The sequence below is a fragment of the Brachypodium distachyon genome, chromosome 3 (assembly GCF_000005505.3).
Source record: "Brachypodium distachyon strain Bd21 chromosome 3, Brachypodium_distachyon_v3.0, whole genome shotgun sequence".
In the NCBI taxonomy this organism is placed as follows: Eukaryota; Viridiplantae; Streptophyta; class Magnoliopsida; order Poales; family Poaceae; genus Brachypodium; species Brachypodium distachyon.
In genome coordinates, this window is record NC_016133.3 from 33,540,686 (window position 1) to 33,556,131 (window position 15,446).

At 41.8% G+C, this 15,446-nt stretch overlaps 1 protein-coding gene across 5 annotated transcripts; it reads left to right on the top strand.

Moving 5' to 3' along the window:
• Positions 1-5,819: 5,819 nt before the first annotated feature.
• LOC100839015 (2-oxoglutarate-Fe(II) type oxidoreductase hxnY) lies at positions 5,820-12,668 on the top strand. Of its 5 annotated transcripts, XM_014901412.2 has the most exons (12): positions 5,821-6,018; positions 6,119-6,314; positions 7,023-7,103; positions 7,264-7,315; positions 7,577-7,698; positions 8,697-8,797; positions 9,005-9,063; positions 9,238-9,363; positions 11,378-11,434; positions 11,603-11,648; positions 12,213-12,292; positions 12,374-12,668. In XM_014901412.2, exons 1-12 carry the CDS (start codon positions 5,938-5,940, stop codon positions 12,432-12,434), a joined length of 1,062 nt encoding a protein of 353 aa, XP_014756898.1. In that variant the 5' UTR covers positions 5,821-5,937; the 3' UTR covers positions 12,435-12,668. The 5 variants fall into 5 exon arrangements, with proteins under 5 accessions (XP_024317494.1, XP_014756898.1, XP_024317495.1 ...); XM_024461726.1 differs by lacking the exon at positions 11,603-11,648 and having other exon boundaries at positions 5,820-6,018; XM_003574174.4 differs by lacking the exon at positions 9,238-9,363 and having other exon boundaries at positions 5,823-6,018.
• Positions 12,669-15,446: the final 2,778 nt, after the last annotated feature.

Here is a 15,446-nt window from a genome sequence, read left to right on the forward strand (position 1 = left end):
TAGAAGACACTAGAGCATATGGGAGAGAGGAATAGAAGAGGAAAGCTGGCGTGTATGCAGTATGCAGTGGTTATGTGGAAGGTTTTGTGGAATTTGAGATGGCACCGATGGGAAGGAAGACGAAGATGGCCATTTTGTATTGTAGAGGCAGTGATCCTTCTGGGGTTATATGACCACATATACTGAATTCTGCCATTATAGTGTTGGATGCAAATGCAGTGTGTACATGACCGCTGATAGTTATAGTGCAATTTTTCACTTTAGTACAAAGCTGTACTAAATCAGCGACACTTATCATGTATCGGAGGGAGTAGTTTTTAGAGCTGTTTTTTGAATTCAGAATAACCAAAGGAGATCTCACCTTGGCTGCTGATTTTTTCTCTGGTTGAATTCCCCCAATCAACGATCTGGCTATTCACGTTAGCGGGCTTTGGGGCTTTGGGAAGAGCTATTTAAGTCATGTGAACTTCAGAAGGACAATTGGGGGAAAGGGTCGATACAAGAGATGAGGGAGCGTTACTGAGAGAAAGGGGCGACACAATTACGAGGAAGGGGAATCCGGAAAGAAAGAAACGAAAGATCGGCCACGAGAAGTGTAACGGTAGAAATTGGGAGATGATCCTAAACACTGAAACGGGCAGAGCAGATAAGGTGATTATAGTTGTTCATCCAACTTCTAGAGGATCAATGTGCTTTCATTTTTCATTTAGGAAACGTTATACGACGGCCGAAAAGACAGGGCATCAAAATTTAATGAGAAAAGACAGGGCACTAAATTTGTGCGATCAGACTCAATGGGACAATTGGCTGGAACTTCAACTCAGCGTCGTCCTGATTTAGCTTGGTCACCAGTAATCAAGAAAGGCTGCCCACGCACCTGTTAGGGAACTAACAACTAGATTAATTTATTTAAACTTCCAAATGATATGATCTTTCTTCTTTTCAGTTTATTAGGCCTCTCTTAGTATTCTTGCATGGTGTCGTTTTTCGTTCATGTCCTCGTTTTGTCTACGTACATGGTACATTGTTAACTAGGGAAAATGATGAGTGATGAGATCAACATCTCTTGTGCTGAATACCGTCTTTTTAAGCAAACCAATACATAGAACATTAAATTCTCTCATTAGTCTGTTAAATAACACTTATTTTAGATATAGCACTTGACAATACATTATAAGAGGATTAAGGCCATATAGAAAATCACAATATTAAGGAGGACAGTGTTAAGTGTTAGACCACCTATTAGTGTAGCATGCAGGGCCAGACCCATATTAAACAACAACAAATACTGTATGTTGTTAGAATACATATCAGCAAGCGTTTATTTTGGGGAAAGATCTGTTGTCCTACAGAGAAAACAATATGTTGCCGTCATATTGGTCCCAACGACGGCATGGTCCATCTATAAAGCAACTCTTAAGGTTTCACATCTTTTTAAGATATTATACGATGCCACGCTAGGTACTACTCCTACAACTTAGTGCATGGACAGAGAAGGATATGCATTCTATTCTACCACTGTCTCAAGACGCCACTGTCACTAATTATGTACTCATTTCGATCCATAATAAATGTCGATGATTTAGTGCAAAATTAAAGTTGTATATAAAAACAAGGACGATGAAAACAAGAAAAATCAAAAGGTAAGAAAGAAGCAGAAGAAGCAAAAGTATAAGAAAACGGAAATAATAAAAAGAAGAAACAAAAAACAAAAGGAAGAAAAAAAGAATGAATGAAGACAATAAAATGGCGAAGGGAGAGATACGAACCTATAACCTCAAGCATCCAACCAAGCACACAGTTGGTAGCCACTGCACCAACCAATTCTCAAATATAGATAGCAGTCGTCACTTTATATATACCTTCTTTATATCTCTGCTTAAACTTCCACGATTCTCAGTGTAAGATCCGACGGTTCAAAGCATCGACTGAGAAAATCAATTTCTCAGGCGACTGAGGAGTAGCAAATCCGTATTCTTTTTCCTTACAGTTCTGTTATTGTTAGGAATAGAATATTTCTCATGTCAAACAAATACATATATACATATTAATCAGAGCAGTATATATACATATTTGAAAGGCAAATAGCCAGTGCAGGAAATAAAGTCAGATCCATCCGGAAGTTTAATTTTTTCTGCCTTTCTACCTAACATCGAGTTCCAAACTAAAGCAAATATATACATCTTCTACTCAGCTTATTGTACATAAAAGGCTCGAAAAGTAGACAAAAAGGAAAACCCAAAATAAGATCGAACAGCTTGCACCCAACACCAAGGACGCGGCCAAGTGATTAAGAAGCAGCCAGTCATAGTTGCATATAATACCGGCTCTTCACAGCATGAAGGCCATGGAGTTAAGCCTGGCCAAGCGGCTCCACATGTCCTCTTCCCGCGAGTTGATCACCACCCTCGGCCGCATCATGCTCCGTTGAAGCTCCTGGAGCCTCGACAGGAGGAGCACGATGCGCCGGCACGGGACCAAGACGAGGGTCAGAGGGATGACCCATATGCCCAGCTCCACCACCAGCATAATCTTCGCCTGATCTGCAGAAAATATATTTTTGGATGTTTCGGGTGTGTTTTGCTCTCCAACCCGCCCGGTGGCTAAGCTAGCTCTCGGTTCTTTATATAGTGGAGGTCGTTCTAGTGGGAGTAGTCTCTCGCTCTAGCCCTGTGAATTCTCTCGTTGTCGGGCACGCCTTCCGAACCCATCTTTGATTTCTTGGTATATGATCTGTGTTGTGTGCTCCATCTAGTGCATCATGTGCTTTGGTGTACTAGCTAGCTCTAGCTGTGAGGTGGGCTGTGGCCTGTACGTGGGGTTTCCATTTCTCTCCGCTAGCTACATAGTCCACTTGGTGATTGCGATCGGTGTGGTGTCTGATCCGAAATTAACTATAGTAGTGCATTCACGGTCATCAACTATTCAACTGCCTTGTCTCGTCACCGCTTCTGGATGTCTGAGATAATTTCAGCCGTTTTGTTTTCTGTTTTGAATAACCATTTTATATAACTTGTTATCTCATCTCTCCCCGAGTAACTTCACTGCTCTCTTTCTTGCAACGAAGAGTCACTGTCTTCGTTTGTGGCACAGGCGCACAGCAGTGATCATCCTTTCTTTCTTTTCTTGACAATGCATGGCACCGCAGTGGTGCTTGTATAAACAAGTACACACCCAAAAGTAGCAATGGTGCTAATTAACCACCGAGAGCTCCTTTTTGCTTTACGGGATAACTTGCATTGTACCCATTCCGATCTCGTCGAACCTAGAAAGGGACACAAAGCAAAACGAGAAACCGGACAAGGGAGGCACTGATATAGATCCATCATCCCAACGGCTTAAAAGGTTACTGTTCACCGATAGATCTCCAAAAGTCCAAACAGAAGAATGGCACCCAGTTGCTAGCAAAAACAGGATAACACGAATTATTAATGCCACTGTGCTGTACTGTACGTAGTGCTAAATAAGTAAATAGCGCCCATGCCATACGTACTGATTAGCCAGATTCCCATTTCCCATACAGAGGCCATACCCAACCAAATCGATCCGGATAACACGCCGAGAGTCCGAGACACGATCGAGCGACCGGACGACGCTCTTTTGGACCTGACGACGCCCTCTTTTCTTTTCTTTTTTCGGTTGCGCGCACGACAGAGGCGAGGGGAATCGAGTAATCATAGCTTGCACCGGCACCCAGACGGGAGGGGTGAGATGGCGTGAGCCCTTTCCCGTGGCTTGTGCTGCCGGGCAAAAAACGTTGTGTGTTTCCGGCCGGGAGCAGCGGGGGGATGTGGCCAGGCCAGTGGCCGTCCACCAGCTGCTCCGGATCGGTTTTCGGCAGGATCTTGTGACATTGGACGCTGATCTGTCGCCCCCACGGTCCGGAACATGGTGGAGGCGTGGGAACCAATTTACGGCTGCTTCAGTGCTGCGCTGCGCACGCGGGGTGAATTTTCAGGAGCGGTTCAGGTCCCGCAGTTCTCGGCGTTGATTGAAACAACTGTAAGGCACAGGCCAAATCATGCTAGGTTCGCCTCCTCAGCGACGGATGCCAATTACGTTTGCTTGGTAAGAATGCAGATATCTGTTGATAAATGTGTGTCAAACACAGTGATGCATGGATTAGTGGACATATATATAGCCATGTTGGGTGGTGTCCTTTCGTGTAGAGTGCAGAGTGTAGACACATCTCACCGACCAGTGTGGTAGAGATTTCGATTCGTCGGTAAGTGTGCGTTCTTTTCGGCTTATAGATCCGGCTTCTCTGAGAAGCTGTCCTCACCTAACTTTCTGAAGAAGCCGCATCAAAAATTTGATTAGACTTCTAAAATAATTTGGCCTAATACATTTTGGAAATCTAGCTAAATTTGGGATGCGGCTTCTTCAGGAAGCTGGGGGAGGGCAGCTTCTCAGAGAAGTCGCTCCAGAAAGCCGAAAAAAATTGGCCCTAAGTGCCATCGGGGCGCAAGTGATCTAACCAGATCGACGGTGGTTGGTGACTTTGAACTGACGATCAGTACAGCAGTACACCTCCTAAAATCGCGCAATCTTGTAGTCTTTCTATTGGGACAAGTCGTCTGATGGCATTTATCTTGTAGTGTTTCTATTATTTTGTAAAATCATACTATCTCGTAGCTTTGTCCAATCGTCCCTACAAAATTAACATGAAGGCACTTGTGAGATAAAACAGTTCGGCGAGACGTTAGCCGGTTTTGCTCGTCTAATATGGATGGTTGAGAATTGAGACAGACACGGAAGGAATGCACAGTGTACAGATTTTTTTTCCTTTTGTTTGAGAATAACCCGTAACTTTATTCAAACGCGAGAACCGTTACAGATGCAATGATTTGGATCATTGATTTTAGAAACTAAAAGGTAACTCGTATAATTAAGAATTACAATGGAATCTATTAAAAACATGTTCTTCGTGATATCATGCTTTGCAACATGAAATACTGCTAAGGCTTCAACATAGAGACTACAATCAGACTAGAGCAACAATATCACCACTCATATCCTTGCACAGACTTGACTACCTTTAAAGGTTTCGAAAAGCCCCTTGAGTTGCCCATCCAAAAAGATGAGAAGCCGTGAGCGTTGATCGTACTTGAACCGGGGATGATCCCCTAAAGGTGCAGGTCGTTGAACCGTAAGATCTTTATCAAAACGCCAGAGAAGAATTCCAAAATTAGAAAAAATATAACCAATAAAAACATTACGACACACAACAAGAACTCAGCAGATACGTATAAACGGATCCGCGAATACACAAACCCAAGATCCGCAAGATCGGGTACACTTAACCTATGGGGACTGAACATCTCTAGCTCCGCAACAACGTCCGTTAAGGCACCACCACAGTAGAGGAAGAACCAGAATACTGCTATTCGCAACGGCATCACAACCCCCACCATTGCGTTGTCGATTAGAACCAAACAATTGATATAAGCAAACACTTCTGGATACGCTTAGGAAGAACTGAAACCCCCAACCCCCACCACCACCCTCCCACCTCGCAGCGCGAAGACCGCTGTCAGAGGCAAAGAGAACACTAAATAACGATCACGGCCAGCAGTACTCTCCACGGAGTTTTTAGGTTTGAGAGGAACACCGGTGTACAGAGTTGAAATTACAGTATGGAGCTCCATTTTTTTTCAAACACAGTATGGAGCTCCCGATTCACAGAGGATCTCGTCCCACTCATATCTGTACCGGCACGGCCCATCCTCTACCACAAGTTACACCCAAACGAAAGTAAAAACATACACCCCTCCTAAAAAAAAAAGAAGTAAAAACATACACCCAAGGACCCAAGATAACACGGCACGCAGACTATTTCATCTCAAAAGAAAAGAAAGACACGCAGACTATTTCATCTCAAAGTGTACCGGCAGCAGCAGGCGCTGACGTTAGCAGAAGAGCAGCGGCGAGCCAGACATGGCCGCCGGGAACCTACACCTTCCCGTGGTCGACCTCGCCTCCACCAACCTCCGAGCTTCCGCTGAATCCATCCGAAAGGTTCCTCGCCTGATTCCCGATTACATTTTTGATTGCGTTTGCTAGGTCCTCCGTTTTGTGCAACAGTAATATCTCCGTGTGATTTGGTTTGGTGCGCCAGGCATGCGTGGAGAGCGGGTTCTTCTATGTCTCCAACCACGGAATCGACGACGGCCTGCTGGAGAGGGTGTTTGCGGAGAGCAAGAAATTCTTCGAGCTGCCGCTGGAGGAGAAGATGGCGCTGCAGAGGAACAGCGGACACAGGGGCTACACCCCGCCTTACGCCGAGAAGCTCGACGCTTCGTCCAAATTCGAAGGTTGAATTCAGTTCCGGATCTAGCTGATTCTTCCTACGCTGACCATTGTGTTGATTTAAAAGTCTAAACACTCATAGCACATGCCAGGTTTTTTCTTAGAAAAGGGGGAACCGCGACCTCTGCATGGATTGCACTGTTCTTTATTTAATTAAAGATTCTACAACATTCAGGATAAAATTTGTGAGAGAATTTCACTTCTCCCAATCTCCTAGACTCTGCACCAAACTAGGGATGCACACAACCTTTAAATATGAATGCACAACTTTTAAATATGAATACGCATCATGCACCAAACCTGGTCCTCGTGGAAAATAACGGGGTGAACCCCCGTGAAACATGAGTCAATCCTGGTGATCAAACCTGAGTATCTTCGATCCAGTGCCTGATCTATCTAGTTCTGTCGTCCCTGTTTCTTGAAGCAATAGATCATTGACACTGATTGCTTTTGATTTGCAAGCCTGGTATAGTTAGAAGTATGAGAGTATCTTCAATTGACAGGTCACATTGTGATTCAGTTGGAATGGGTAGTTTACGAGAGAGCAGACAAGTATTGAAGAGCCAATTCACAACACTTCAGTACTGCCTATTGATTGAAAACTGAATGAACAACCCTACAATCGCATTTTCTAGATTTTTACCTTTTGGATTTCTGGTGTTTGTCATGATTTTTTGAGATCTCTGCACGGGATTTCGTGATTACCCATGCAGGTGACCTGAAGGAGAGCTTCTACATTGGAGCTACAGGAAATGGAAATTTGCAGAATGATGCTAACCAATGGCCTTCTGAAGGTAACTGCTTTACTCATGTCTTAAGAATTGGAAAGTTTGTTTACTACCATCTTCTATGAGATCTACCGGACGTCCATTGTGTTGTTAGAATTACTTCTCCTTTTTCTGATGTACTTCTTCTGTTTGTTTGTTTTTTGTATCTTTCTCAACATATCTGCAGAGCAATTTCCAGCTTGGAAGGATACAATGAAGCTGTACCTTGCAACTGCACTGTAAGTCATTGTTTTGTGCTTTCGTGTATGCATGTTTTTAGAGTTTGCAATTTGGGGAGGCATGACATTTTCTAGTTCACCATAAAAATTCCTACCCTTCAGGTTAGCATATTTTTAGGAACATATGCGTTTCATTCCGCATCATATGTGCAAAAATTTCTCATTGTTAACTTTTTCCTTAAACTATTCAATGTGCTATGTCCATCCCCTCAACATTTGTTTCAGTATCGAATTCTCATGTTATCGCTTATTGCCAACCAGGGTTACTTGTAAAAGGATACTCTCTCTAATTTCTCTGAGTTTGGACCTAGATGCTGAATTCTTTCAGAACATTGGTGCATTCAACTGCCCGTCAGATGTTCTTCGGTTATTGCACTACCCAGGTTAGATATTATTTTCCTTTTAATCATATGAAAGAAACAGAAGTTCTGCGTAATTGTATGCAACAAACTACAGAATGCTAGATACATGCTTGATGTTGCCTTTTTTTTGCTTCCTGACATCTTATGATTGCCAGCAGTTGCTCGGATGGCTTATTTAGAACTTATTAATGTGCATGTGCCATGTTCCGTGAATAAACTTACTACATAAGTTGAAATGGAATGCATATGTTTTTATCACAAATGCGCAGCAAATTCTATTTGAACACGAATGGAAGCAATATTTGTCATTTTAAAGAATGAGGAAGTTGGCATTCTTTTGTGTATATGGCTTGGGTTGGTTCAGGGATGGGAAACATTACTAATCTTTCCACCAAAGTATAGTGGGAAAAGGAAGAATACTCCTACTTGTATGATCGTAAGTGTATTTGTTGCAACTTAAACATGGTGCTATCTCAAGTGTGTTTGTTATAACTCTGCATTTAAGGACATATTAATGGTGAAGGGGCTTTTTGGTTTGTGCCCCCAACTAGCCATGCCGAAAAATTGGCAGCCTATTGTTATTTGGTTGCTGTTTGTTCATTACCAAAATTTTGGTTGCCAATTTGAGCCATCCGACATCTCTCACAGATTCTTACCAAATAATTGGCAGAGTGAGAGGACCAAGGAATCCTTGACCAAAAAATTGGCAAGCCAAATCTTGCCAAGATTTACTAGGTTTGTATTTGGCACAAACCAAACATACCCGAAAATTACATGTAGCGGCTCCTTAGGTACCTTAGCTTTAATTTTTTCTGGCTACTTTCTTACCTTTTTTATCGTTGAAACTGGGCATATAAACATGAATAATCACACTGATCACTGTTTTGTTGAACTGAATGTGTTTCCTAGTTATTGTGGAGCCAGTTGAGCACTGTGTGTTACTCTATTTCTTTAGAGTTTAGATAATACTTCTTAGTTTTTTTCTAAATGAGAAATAATAGTTGACCTATTTAATGTAGGTGAAGTAAATGAGTGCGATAATGGAAATTATGGAGCATCAGCTCATTCAGATTATGGAATGTTAACCCTTCTAGCAACAGATGGTACTCCTGGCTTGCAGGTATGCTATATTTTAGTTCATCATCTTCATTTATGTTCTCTTTTGCAGCTAATAACTCATGTAAACAATATATGTTCAGAAAGGTTTTGTTAAGCTGGGAACTGGGGCTCACCTTTTCCCATTTCCAAAAGAACATTGATCCGGTTTTTTTATATAGGTATATTTGTTTCATTGTGTTTGCATCTATAAGTTGGATTGATTGTGCAGATATGCAGGGAGAAGGATAGACACCCCCAGCTCTGGGAGGATGTTCCTCATATTGATGGGTAAAATATCTCTTTCATGTTTTCCATGACTAGAAATGTAGTCGAAAACCCGTTATTTTTTTAGATGATCAGGGGCCAAGCCCCTGGCCCCAAATTTGAAGCCAGTGTATGGCAAAGTTCCACAAAATCACAGTGCAGTTATCAGAGACTAACAAAACGAAAGGCCAATTACAGCTGCCAGAAGTACAGCATTCACAGGACGCAGCCTGGAGAGGGACGAGACACAGTCTTCGACTTCTTGAGCGGCGATGGCTGTGGCGAAAGGTTGCACGCTTCAAAAGGCGAAGTAGGGCTCAGCAGGTGCGTCTTGAGAGGACCCAAAGGAGCTCGTTGTGGAGACATAGGTGGCAGTTCTGAGATCTTGAGGCGTGCATAGTCTCCCAGGAGCGCGTCACCTGGGTCAGGCATGAGAGACTGCACTCTGTGTCCAGCAGGGGCAAATGCTCTCAGTGCCAGACCAAGGGAAGTGGTGCCTGCAGCACCAGAAGGAGGCGGGAACAGAAATCCGCGACCGCCGCTAGCATTTCCTGTTTTAAGATAATCTTCCATTTCTGGAGAGATTTAAGAATTAGCCACCAAATGGTTTTGGAACTGATCCATTTAGCATTATTAAAAATGATATCATTCCTAGTTTTCCAAATACACCACAATGCAGCAGCACAAACTGAATTTAGAACAGCATGCTGCTTATTAGAGATCCAGTATCTGGCAACAGATTCATAATCAGATCCTAGGGGTTTCTGAAAGCAACTAGAAATTACTGCCCAAACAGATTTAGCAACTACACAATCAAAGAAGAGGTGATGGACTGATTCTTTTTCAAGGCATAAAGCACACTCTTCAGGTTTGTTCATGTGTCTCTTTTTTAAGTTGTCTCTGGTCATAATTTTATTATGAGAGAGCAGCCAGAGAAAGATATGTACTCTGGGTGGAATGAGGATGGACCAAAGAGAAGGAATAAAAATTTGTTCAACTCCTCTAAAGTTGATTATACTGTAAAGAGAGCTAGTAGTGTACTTCCCAGAAGCAGAGTATTGCCAAATTAAAGCATCCATGTCACCAGTAAAGACAATACTGGTAGCTATTTGCTCAAGAGCATACCAATTTTCCATCATGGCCTGGTCAAAAGTTCTTCTAAAGGAAATCTTTAAAGTGTGACCATCCCAAACCTCAGAGATGGTGGCATTCTGTTCATTACAGATAGTGTAAAGGGACCAGAATTGGACTGCCAAAGGGGAGGTTCCAAACCAGGTGTCCTCCCAAAACTTAATTTTAGAACCATCTCCAACTACCCAACGATAACCAAATTTTACAGCCTTGACTGCCCACATAATTCCTGACCAAAATTTGGAGACACCTACAGTGTTGCTAGAGAAGATGCTGGGAGATTGGGTGTTGTATTTGTTATCAACTATAGTTCTCCAACACTTTCCTTCACCGGCAAGATATCTTTTAATCCAGGAGGCTAATAGACAAAGGTTGACATCTTGCAGGTTGGGGACCCCCAGTCCACCAATTTTTTTTTTCATACAAACTAAAGGCCAATTGGCTAAATGTAATTTTCTAGGGCCTTCAAAATCATTCCAGAGACAGTGGGCCATCTGAGTATTGATCATGTGCAGCGCCCATTTAGGGAATTTAAAAAAAGAAAGGAGGTAGATGGGGATGCTTGCTAGGCAGGATTTGATAAGTACCAAACGACCTGCATAAGAGAGGAGCTTGCCTCTCCAACCAGCAATCCTCTAGAGGATTTTGTCTACTAGTGGTTGAATATCCTCTTTTCTAAGGTTATCATAATGCAGAGGTATTCCTAGGTATTTAATAGGGAAGGTACCTTCAGTACAGCCAAAAATAGACAGGAATGGGGCTACCTGTTCTGGAGACATGCCAACTGGAATTAATTCACTTTTAGAGTAATTAATTTTCATTCCAGAGACCTGCTCAAAGCATGTGAGCACCCATTTAAGGTTAGAAGCTTTATCAGAGTTGCTAGATGAGAAAAGAATAGTGTCATCAGCATATTGGAGGCTGATAACACCACCAGGACAGATAGACTCACACAGCCCTTGGATGAATCCATGGTGTGAAGCTTTACTAAGCATTTTAGTGAGAACATCTACTACTAGGTTAAACAGGAGTGGGGAGAGGGGGTCTCCTTGTCGAATACCCGTTATAGTTATGTATTTAAATAGCTTTAAGCTTTAAGTGCCTTATAATTTATCTATGTTTTTGTTCTGTTAACTTGCTGGGCCCTTGTTTATTAAACAACCTTGCAGGTAGGAAATTGATCTTTTTAGCTCTTGTGTACCTGTAGGGCTCTTATTGTGAACATTGGCGATTTGTTAGAAAGATGGACGAATTGTGTTTTCAGGTACAATCTTTTTCTTAACTTTAAAGATCCATTCTGTTGTTGTGTGGAGTCTCATCTCTGCATCAGCATTTGTTACAAACAAAGTAGCTTGCTCCGGTAGAACTTTTTCTTTTGTGCAAGTCTACATTGACTTTGTTTGTAAATGCTCTTGTGCTATATAACTTGCAGATCTACACTGCATCGTGTTGTTGCAGTTGGTAAAGAGCGATATTCTGTGAGTATACTAACTAAATTTCAGCATTTCCTGTCTCCCTTTGAGTTGTGTTGATGTGATGTGGGGCAAGTACTAGAGCCGCCGCGCGGCCAGGGACACAGGAGGTTCTGATAATCAGGACGCTGCACAGGATCAAGCTAAGGCTTAGACAAGCCTTCCTATCTTAGGATTTGTTACCTTTCTTTAATTGCAAGTCATGGTCGTTATTTAGAATCAGGAGTGCTTAGTTGATTTGGTTACTATCTGTAGTTGGCCGTGACATCAATAAATAAGTAAAGAAAAGGGTATTGTTCTCCTCCACAACAGCATCTTCTATCCTAGGCACAACGGCGCCTAAACCGAAACCACCATGCCCCAGACCTCCTACCTCTCACGTCTACACAGCCGTAACCTAGGACATGACAGTTTACAACATTTCACCTGAAGATGTCAGATAGTCCTTGCGCGCAAACCACCAGTGGTGATATAGAATTGGCATTTCAGGCTTTCAGCTGATAATTGCATACAGTCAATATTTGTTCACGTTTGGCACTTATGTTTTACACAAGTTCTCGAATATATCAGGCGGCTTTCTTTCTGGATCCAAACCCTGATTTAGTGGTGCAGTGCTTGGAAAGTTGTTGCTGCGAGGCATACCCACCGAGGTCTTCTTCTCTTAGTCAAACCTTGTACCGGTTTTGTTTATATTTGCTTCTCATGCCTTTTGAAATTTGATACATTTTCAGGTTTGCACCTATCAGGAGTGGTGACTACCTTAAAGAGCGATTAAGCGCTACATACAAATAACTAGCCAGATCCCTTGCACAGATGCACGTTTTTTTTTTAATTAAAATCTACACTTCCTTGCCTGTGAATGGAGCTCTATATTCGTCCTACAATTTTAGTGCTTGTGATTTTAAATATAGTTGTATTTTAGTACAACTGTAAGGGCTTCAGTGTATATTTGATTACTCTATACCAATATAATAAGGACTCGATGTGTAATTTCTTCAATAATTAGACAAGGCACGTAGTTTTCTATATGACGTCCTAAAATTCTTCTAGTTGGTCTTTGGGGAGGCAAGTGATTCCCATCTCAACGAGAAGAGATGCTCCCGATCTGTAATCTGTTCATACCTGATGAACGCGGCCAATATACCCACGTAGAAAGTTGAAATGCATCAGTCGGCTGTGTAGTCATCTATCTAGAAGAGACAGTACTTGTTTGTACTGACGACTTGCTTGATCAATCCCATTTGCATCCGAAAGACTCGAAATAGAGTGACAGGTGTGCATAGGGCGATGGCCGATGGGTAAGACTTCTGTCCAACTCAGTCTGAAACTGTCATATTCCTCCAGAGACTGACTAGCTCGTATATGCAGCATGCTTGGCTTGATGAGAACCTGAGAATGGTCAGAAACAAGCCTGGTCAGAACTGAACTGGCGAAAGCTTCAGCTCATGGGTTGAGTGGCGCCGGTCGATTAGCTGCTGGTAACAGCGAAACTGTGAAAGCTTTGAAACTTGGGCGAAGACTGGAGACCCGTTGAATGGTCGGGTTCATTGAGATAACTGTTGACAGGTTAAAGTGCATGCCTCCCCAGTCTCAAACCAACAAAAGGGAAGTCTCAGCCCAACAAACAAATTACAAGGTCAATGGCAGGTGTTTGTGGTATTCTGTGCACAAATTTATTTATTTATTTATTGTATTTACCGATCCTACGGCGGGCAAACAGTGCACACAATTTGATGCGGCCAAATCCAGAGGTACTGCCAAATGGCACTCCATGGAAATGAGCACATGCACATGTCTGCTTCAGTATGAAAAGAGTTGGGAACCTCAAAAACAGAGTTGTGCCACTTCCTGAAATTGCACAGGGTGAGTAATTAGGAAAAAACAAGGTTGACATTTGACAATTTCCCAGAAGCTAGTCTTATTCTTCTTCTATATTTTCGTGCACACGGTGTTAAATCATCGTTCTTTTTTGTGCTTGATCATCGTCGCCGCAACAGGTCGATCTGGAGAGGCAGGTTAAGGTCAGCCTGCCCTTGCCGTTTCTTCCCATGCCGATCCCAGAAGTCAAATGGTTGATTATTAGTCGTGAACAGTGTCAGACAAATAGCTAGATCTTCCCTTCTCAAATCTGCCTGATACCAAATGGACGGCTGACCCCTATGACCAGTTCAGAGTGATAAATAAACGGGATGTAAAAGCAAAAAAGAGGAGAAGAAAAAAGAAGCGCTGCTACGTTTTAAACTCTGGTCACGATATATTTTCGGTTTTATGGTAATTATTACTAATCTGATTTTATTAAAAATGAATTTAGCTGACCTTTTTCTTACTTCTGATCAAACAAATGGTTGACAATTCGATTGAACTGTTTATTATGTCTTTGATCAAGTGAGTCATTCCTTGTCTTGCATGCGTGGAAATTTGTTTTCAGGATAAGATTTATTACCAGCAACTCATTATTATTATTTGGTGGTGACAGCATGTAGTACTGCAGGTACATCATATAATTGGAAGGCAGTTAGTCTGCTATGCAAACTATTAGTTGACTGCCATATGTCCAACTGATAATTAAGATTGATAGAAAAGAGCAATATCCAAATGACCCTTGAAGGAAAATGTACTAATAATTATGTATAGTTCAAAGTACTATAACTGACCCACACCCCACAGTATGTTTTCAAAAAAGAAATGTTACATGGTTTACTTCCGTTTGTACTTTCTCCGATCCATGATGTACTAAATCCCCGACACTTATCATGGATCGGAGAGAGTATTTCTTATGGCAAATGCTCTTGGTTTGATCCCATCTTTTGGTCGGCCGAGCTTCCATTGAACTTTCAGCTACAAATTGGAAGTTTAAACCCTAGTTCTGAAAATTTCAACTCTAAAAGAACAACTTTAAGTGGAAGATCTGAACTTTCATCAACTTTAGATTCTCTAAAAGAAAACGGAAACACATAGCCAAGCTGTCAATTAATGTCGACGACGGTGAACCAGGAGCATATATTGTGCACCGCCTTTGACTTGCTAAGAGGGTGGTGATGGCGATGCCCGCGCACATAATTGCTTTTAGGTTCCTTCTCATTTGTGGCAAATCAGGCAACATAATCATGTATCAAATGGAAAGCAATTGTGATGGAAGAGAGGAGGAGCACATCATGGAGAAGATGTGTAGGAACACTCAATGGGGCGAACGGAAGGAACGGAGCAAAGAGACCGAGAAAGAAGAGAAATAATTTCGTAAAGACTATATTACAGACTTACACAACTCGACTACATACATATAAAACCTCATCACACAAAAAGCTCCTTAAAAAAAATACAATCTTGATAAGATCAAACGTGCAATTTATTTTCGCTTAATCTGCTTCGACCATAACTTGAGGAAGAAATTAACGTAGTTCTCCACTTTATTTATAGAGCGATGAGAGGTAAAAAGCATAATTTTCAGCAAGCACAACAAAACACCTATACATACCACCGAAAGTCAAACGACAAAATAATAGTATATCAAAGCCTGCAATCAAGTTGTACTTTTCAGCTAAATATTATTCTTCAAAGATGGAATGATTAAAACAATATTAAAAAGAAAACCTCACGGCAAGAAGAAAAATCAGGCATTGACTCCACTATTTAAACCGTTTCGCACCCCTTATTCCTGTCTTAATAAATCCGACAGCCAATTCTAAACCTCCAGGCGGAGAGCTTTAAATCAACAATAAATCACATAATTGACCAAGACATTTCATAGGGGATTTTTAATTTTGGACAACCCTTTCATAGGGATTTAATTCCCCATTTAATTAG

What these genes read in the sequence shown, in the direction of transcription:
- LOC100839015 (XM_014901412.2), top strand. Translation starts at nt 5,938, where the DNA reads ATGGCCGCCGGGAACCTACACCTTCCCGTGGTCGACCTCGCCTCCACC. An exon ending in CCGCTGAATCCATCCGAAAG is followed by an intron (nt 6,019 to 6,118) that starts GTTCCTCGCCTG and finishes TTGGTGCGCCAG; the next exon opens with GCATGCGTGGAGAGCGGGTT. An exon ending in TTGGTAAAGAGCGATATTCT is followed by an intron (nt 11,649 to 12,212) that starts GTGAGTATACTA and finishes CGAATATATCAG; the next exon opens with GCGGCTTTCTTTCTGGATCC.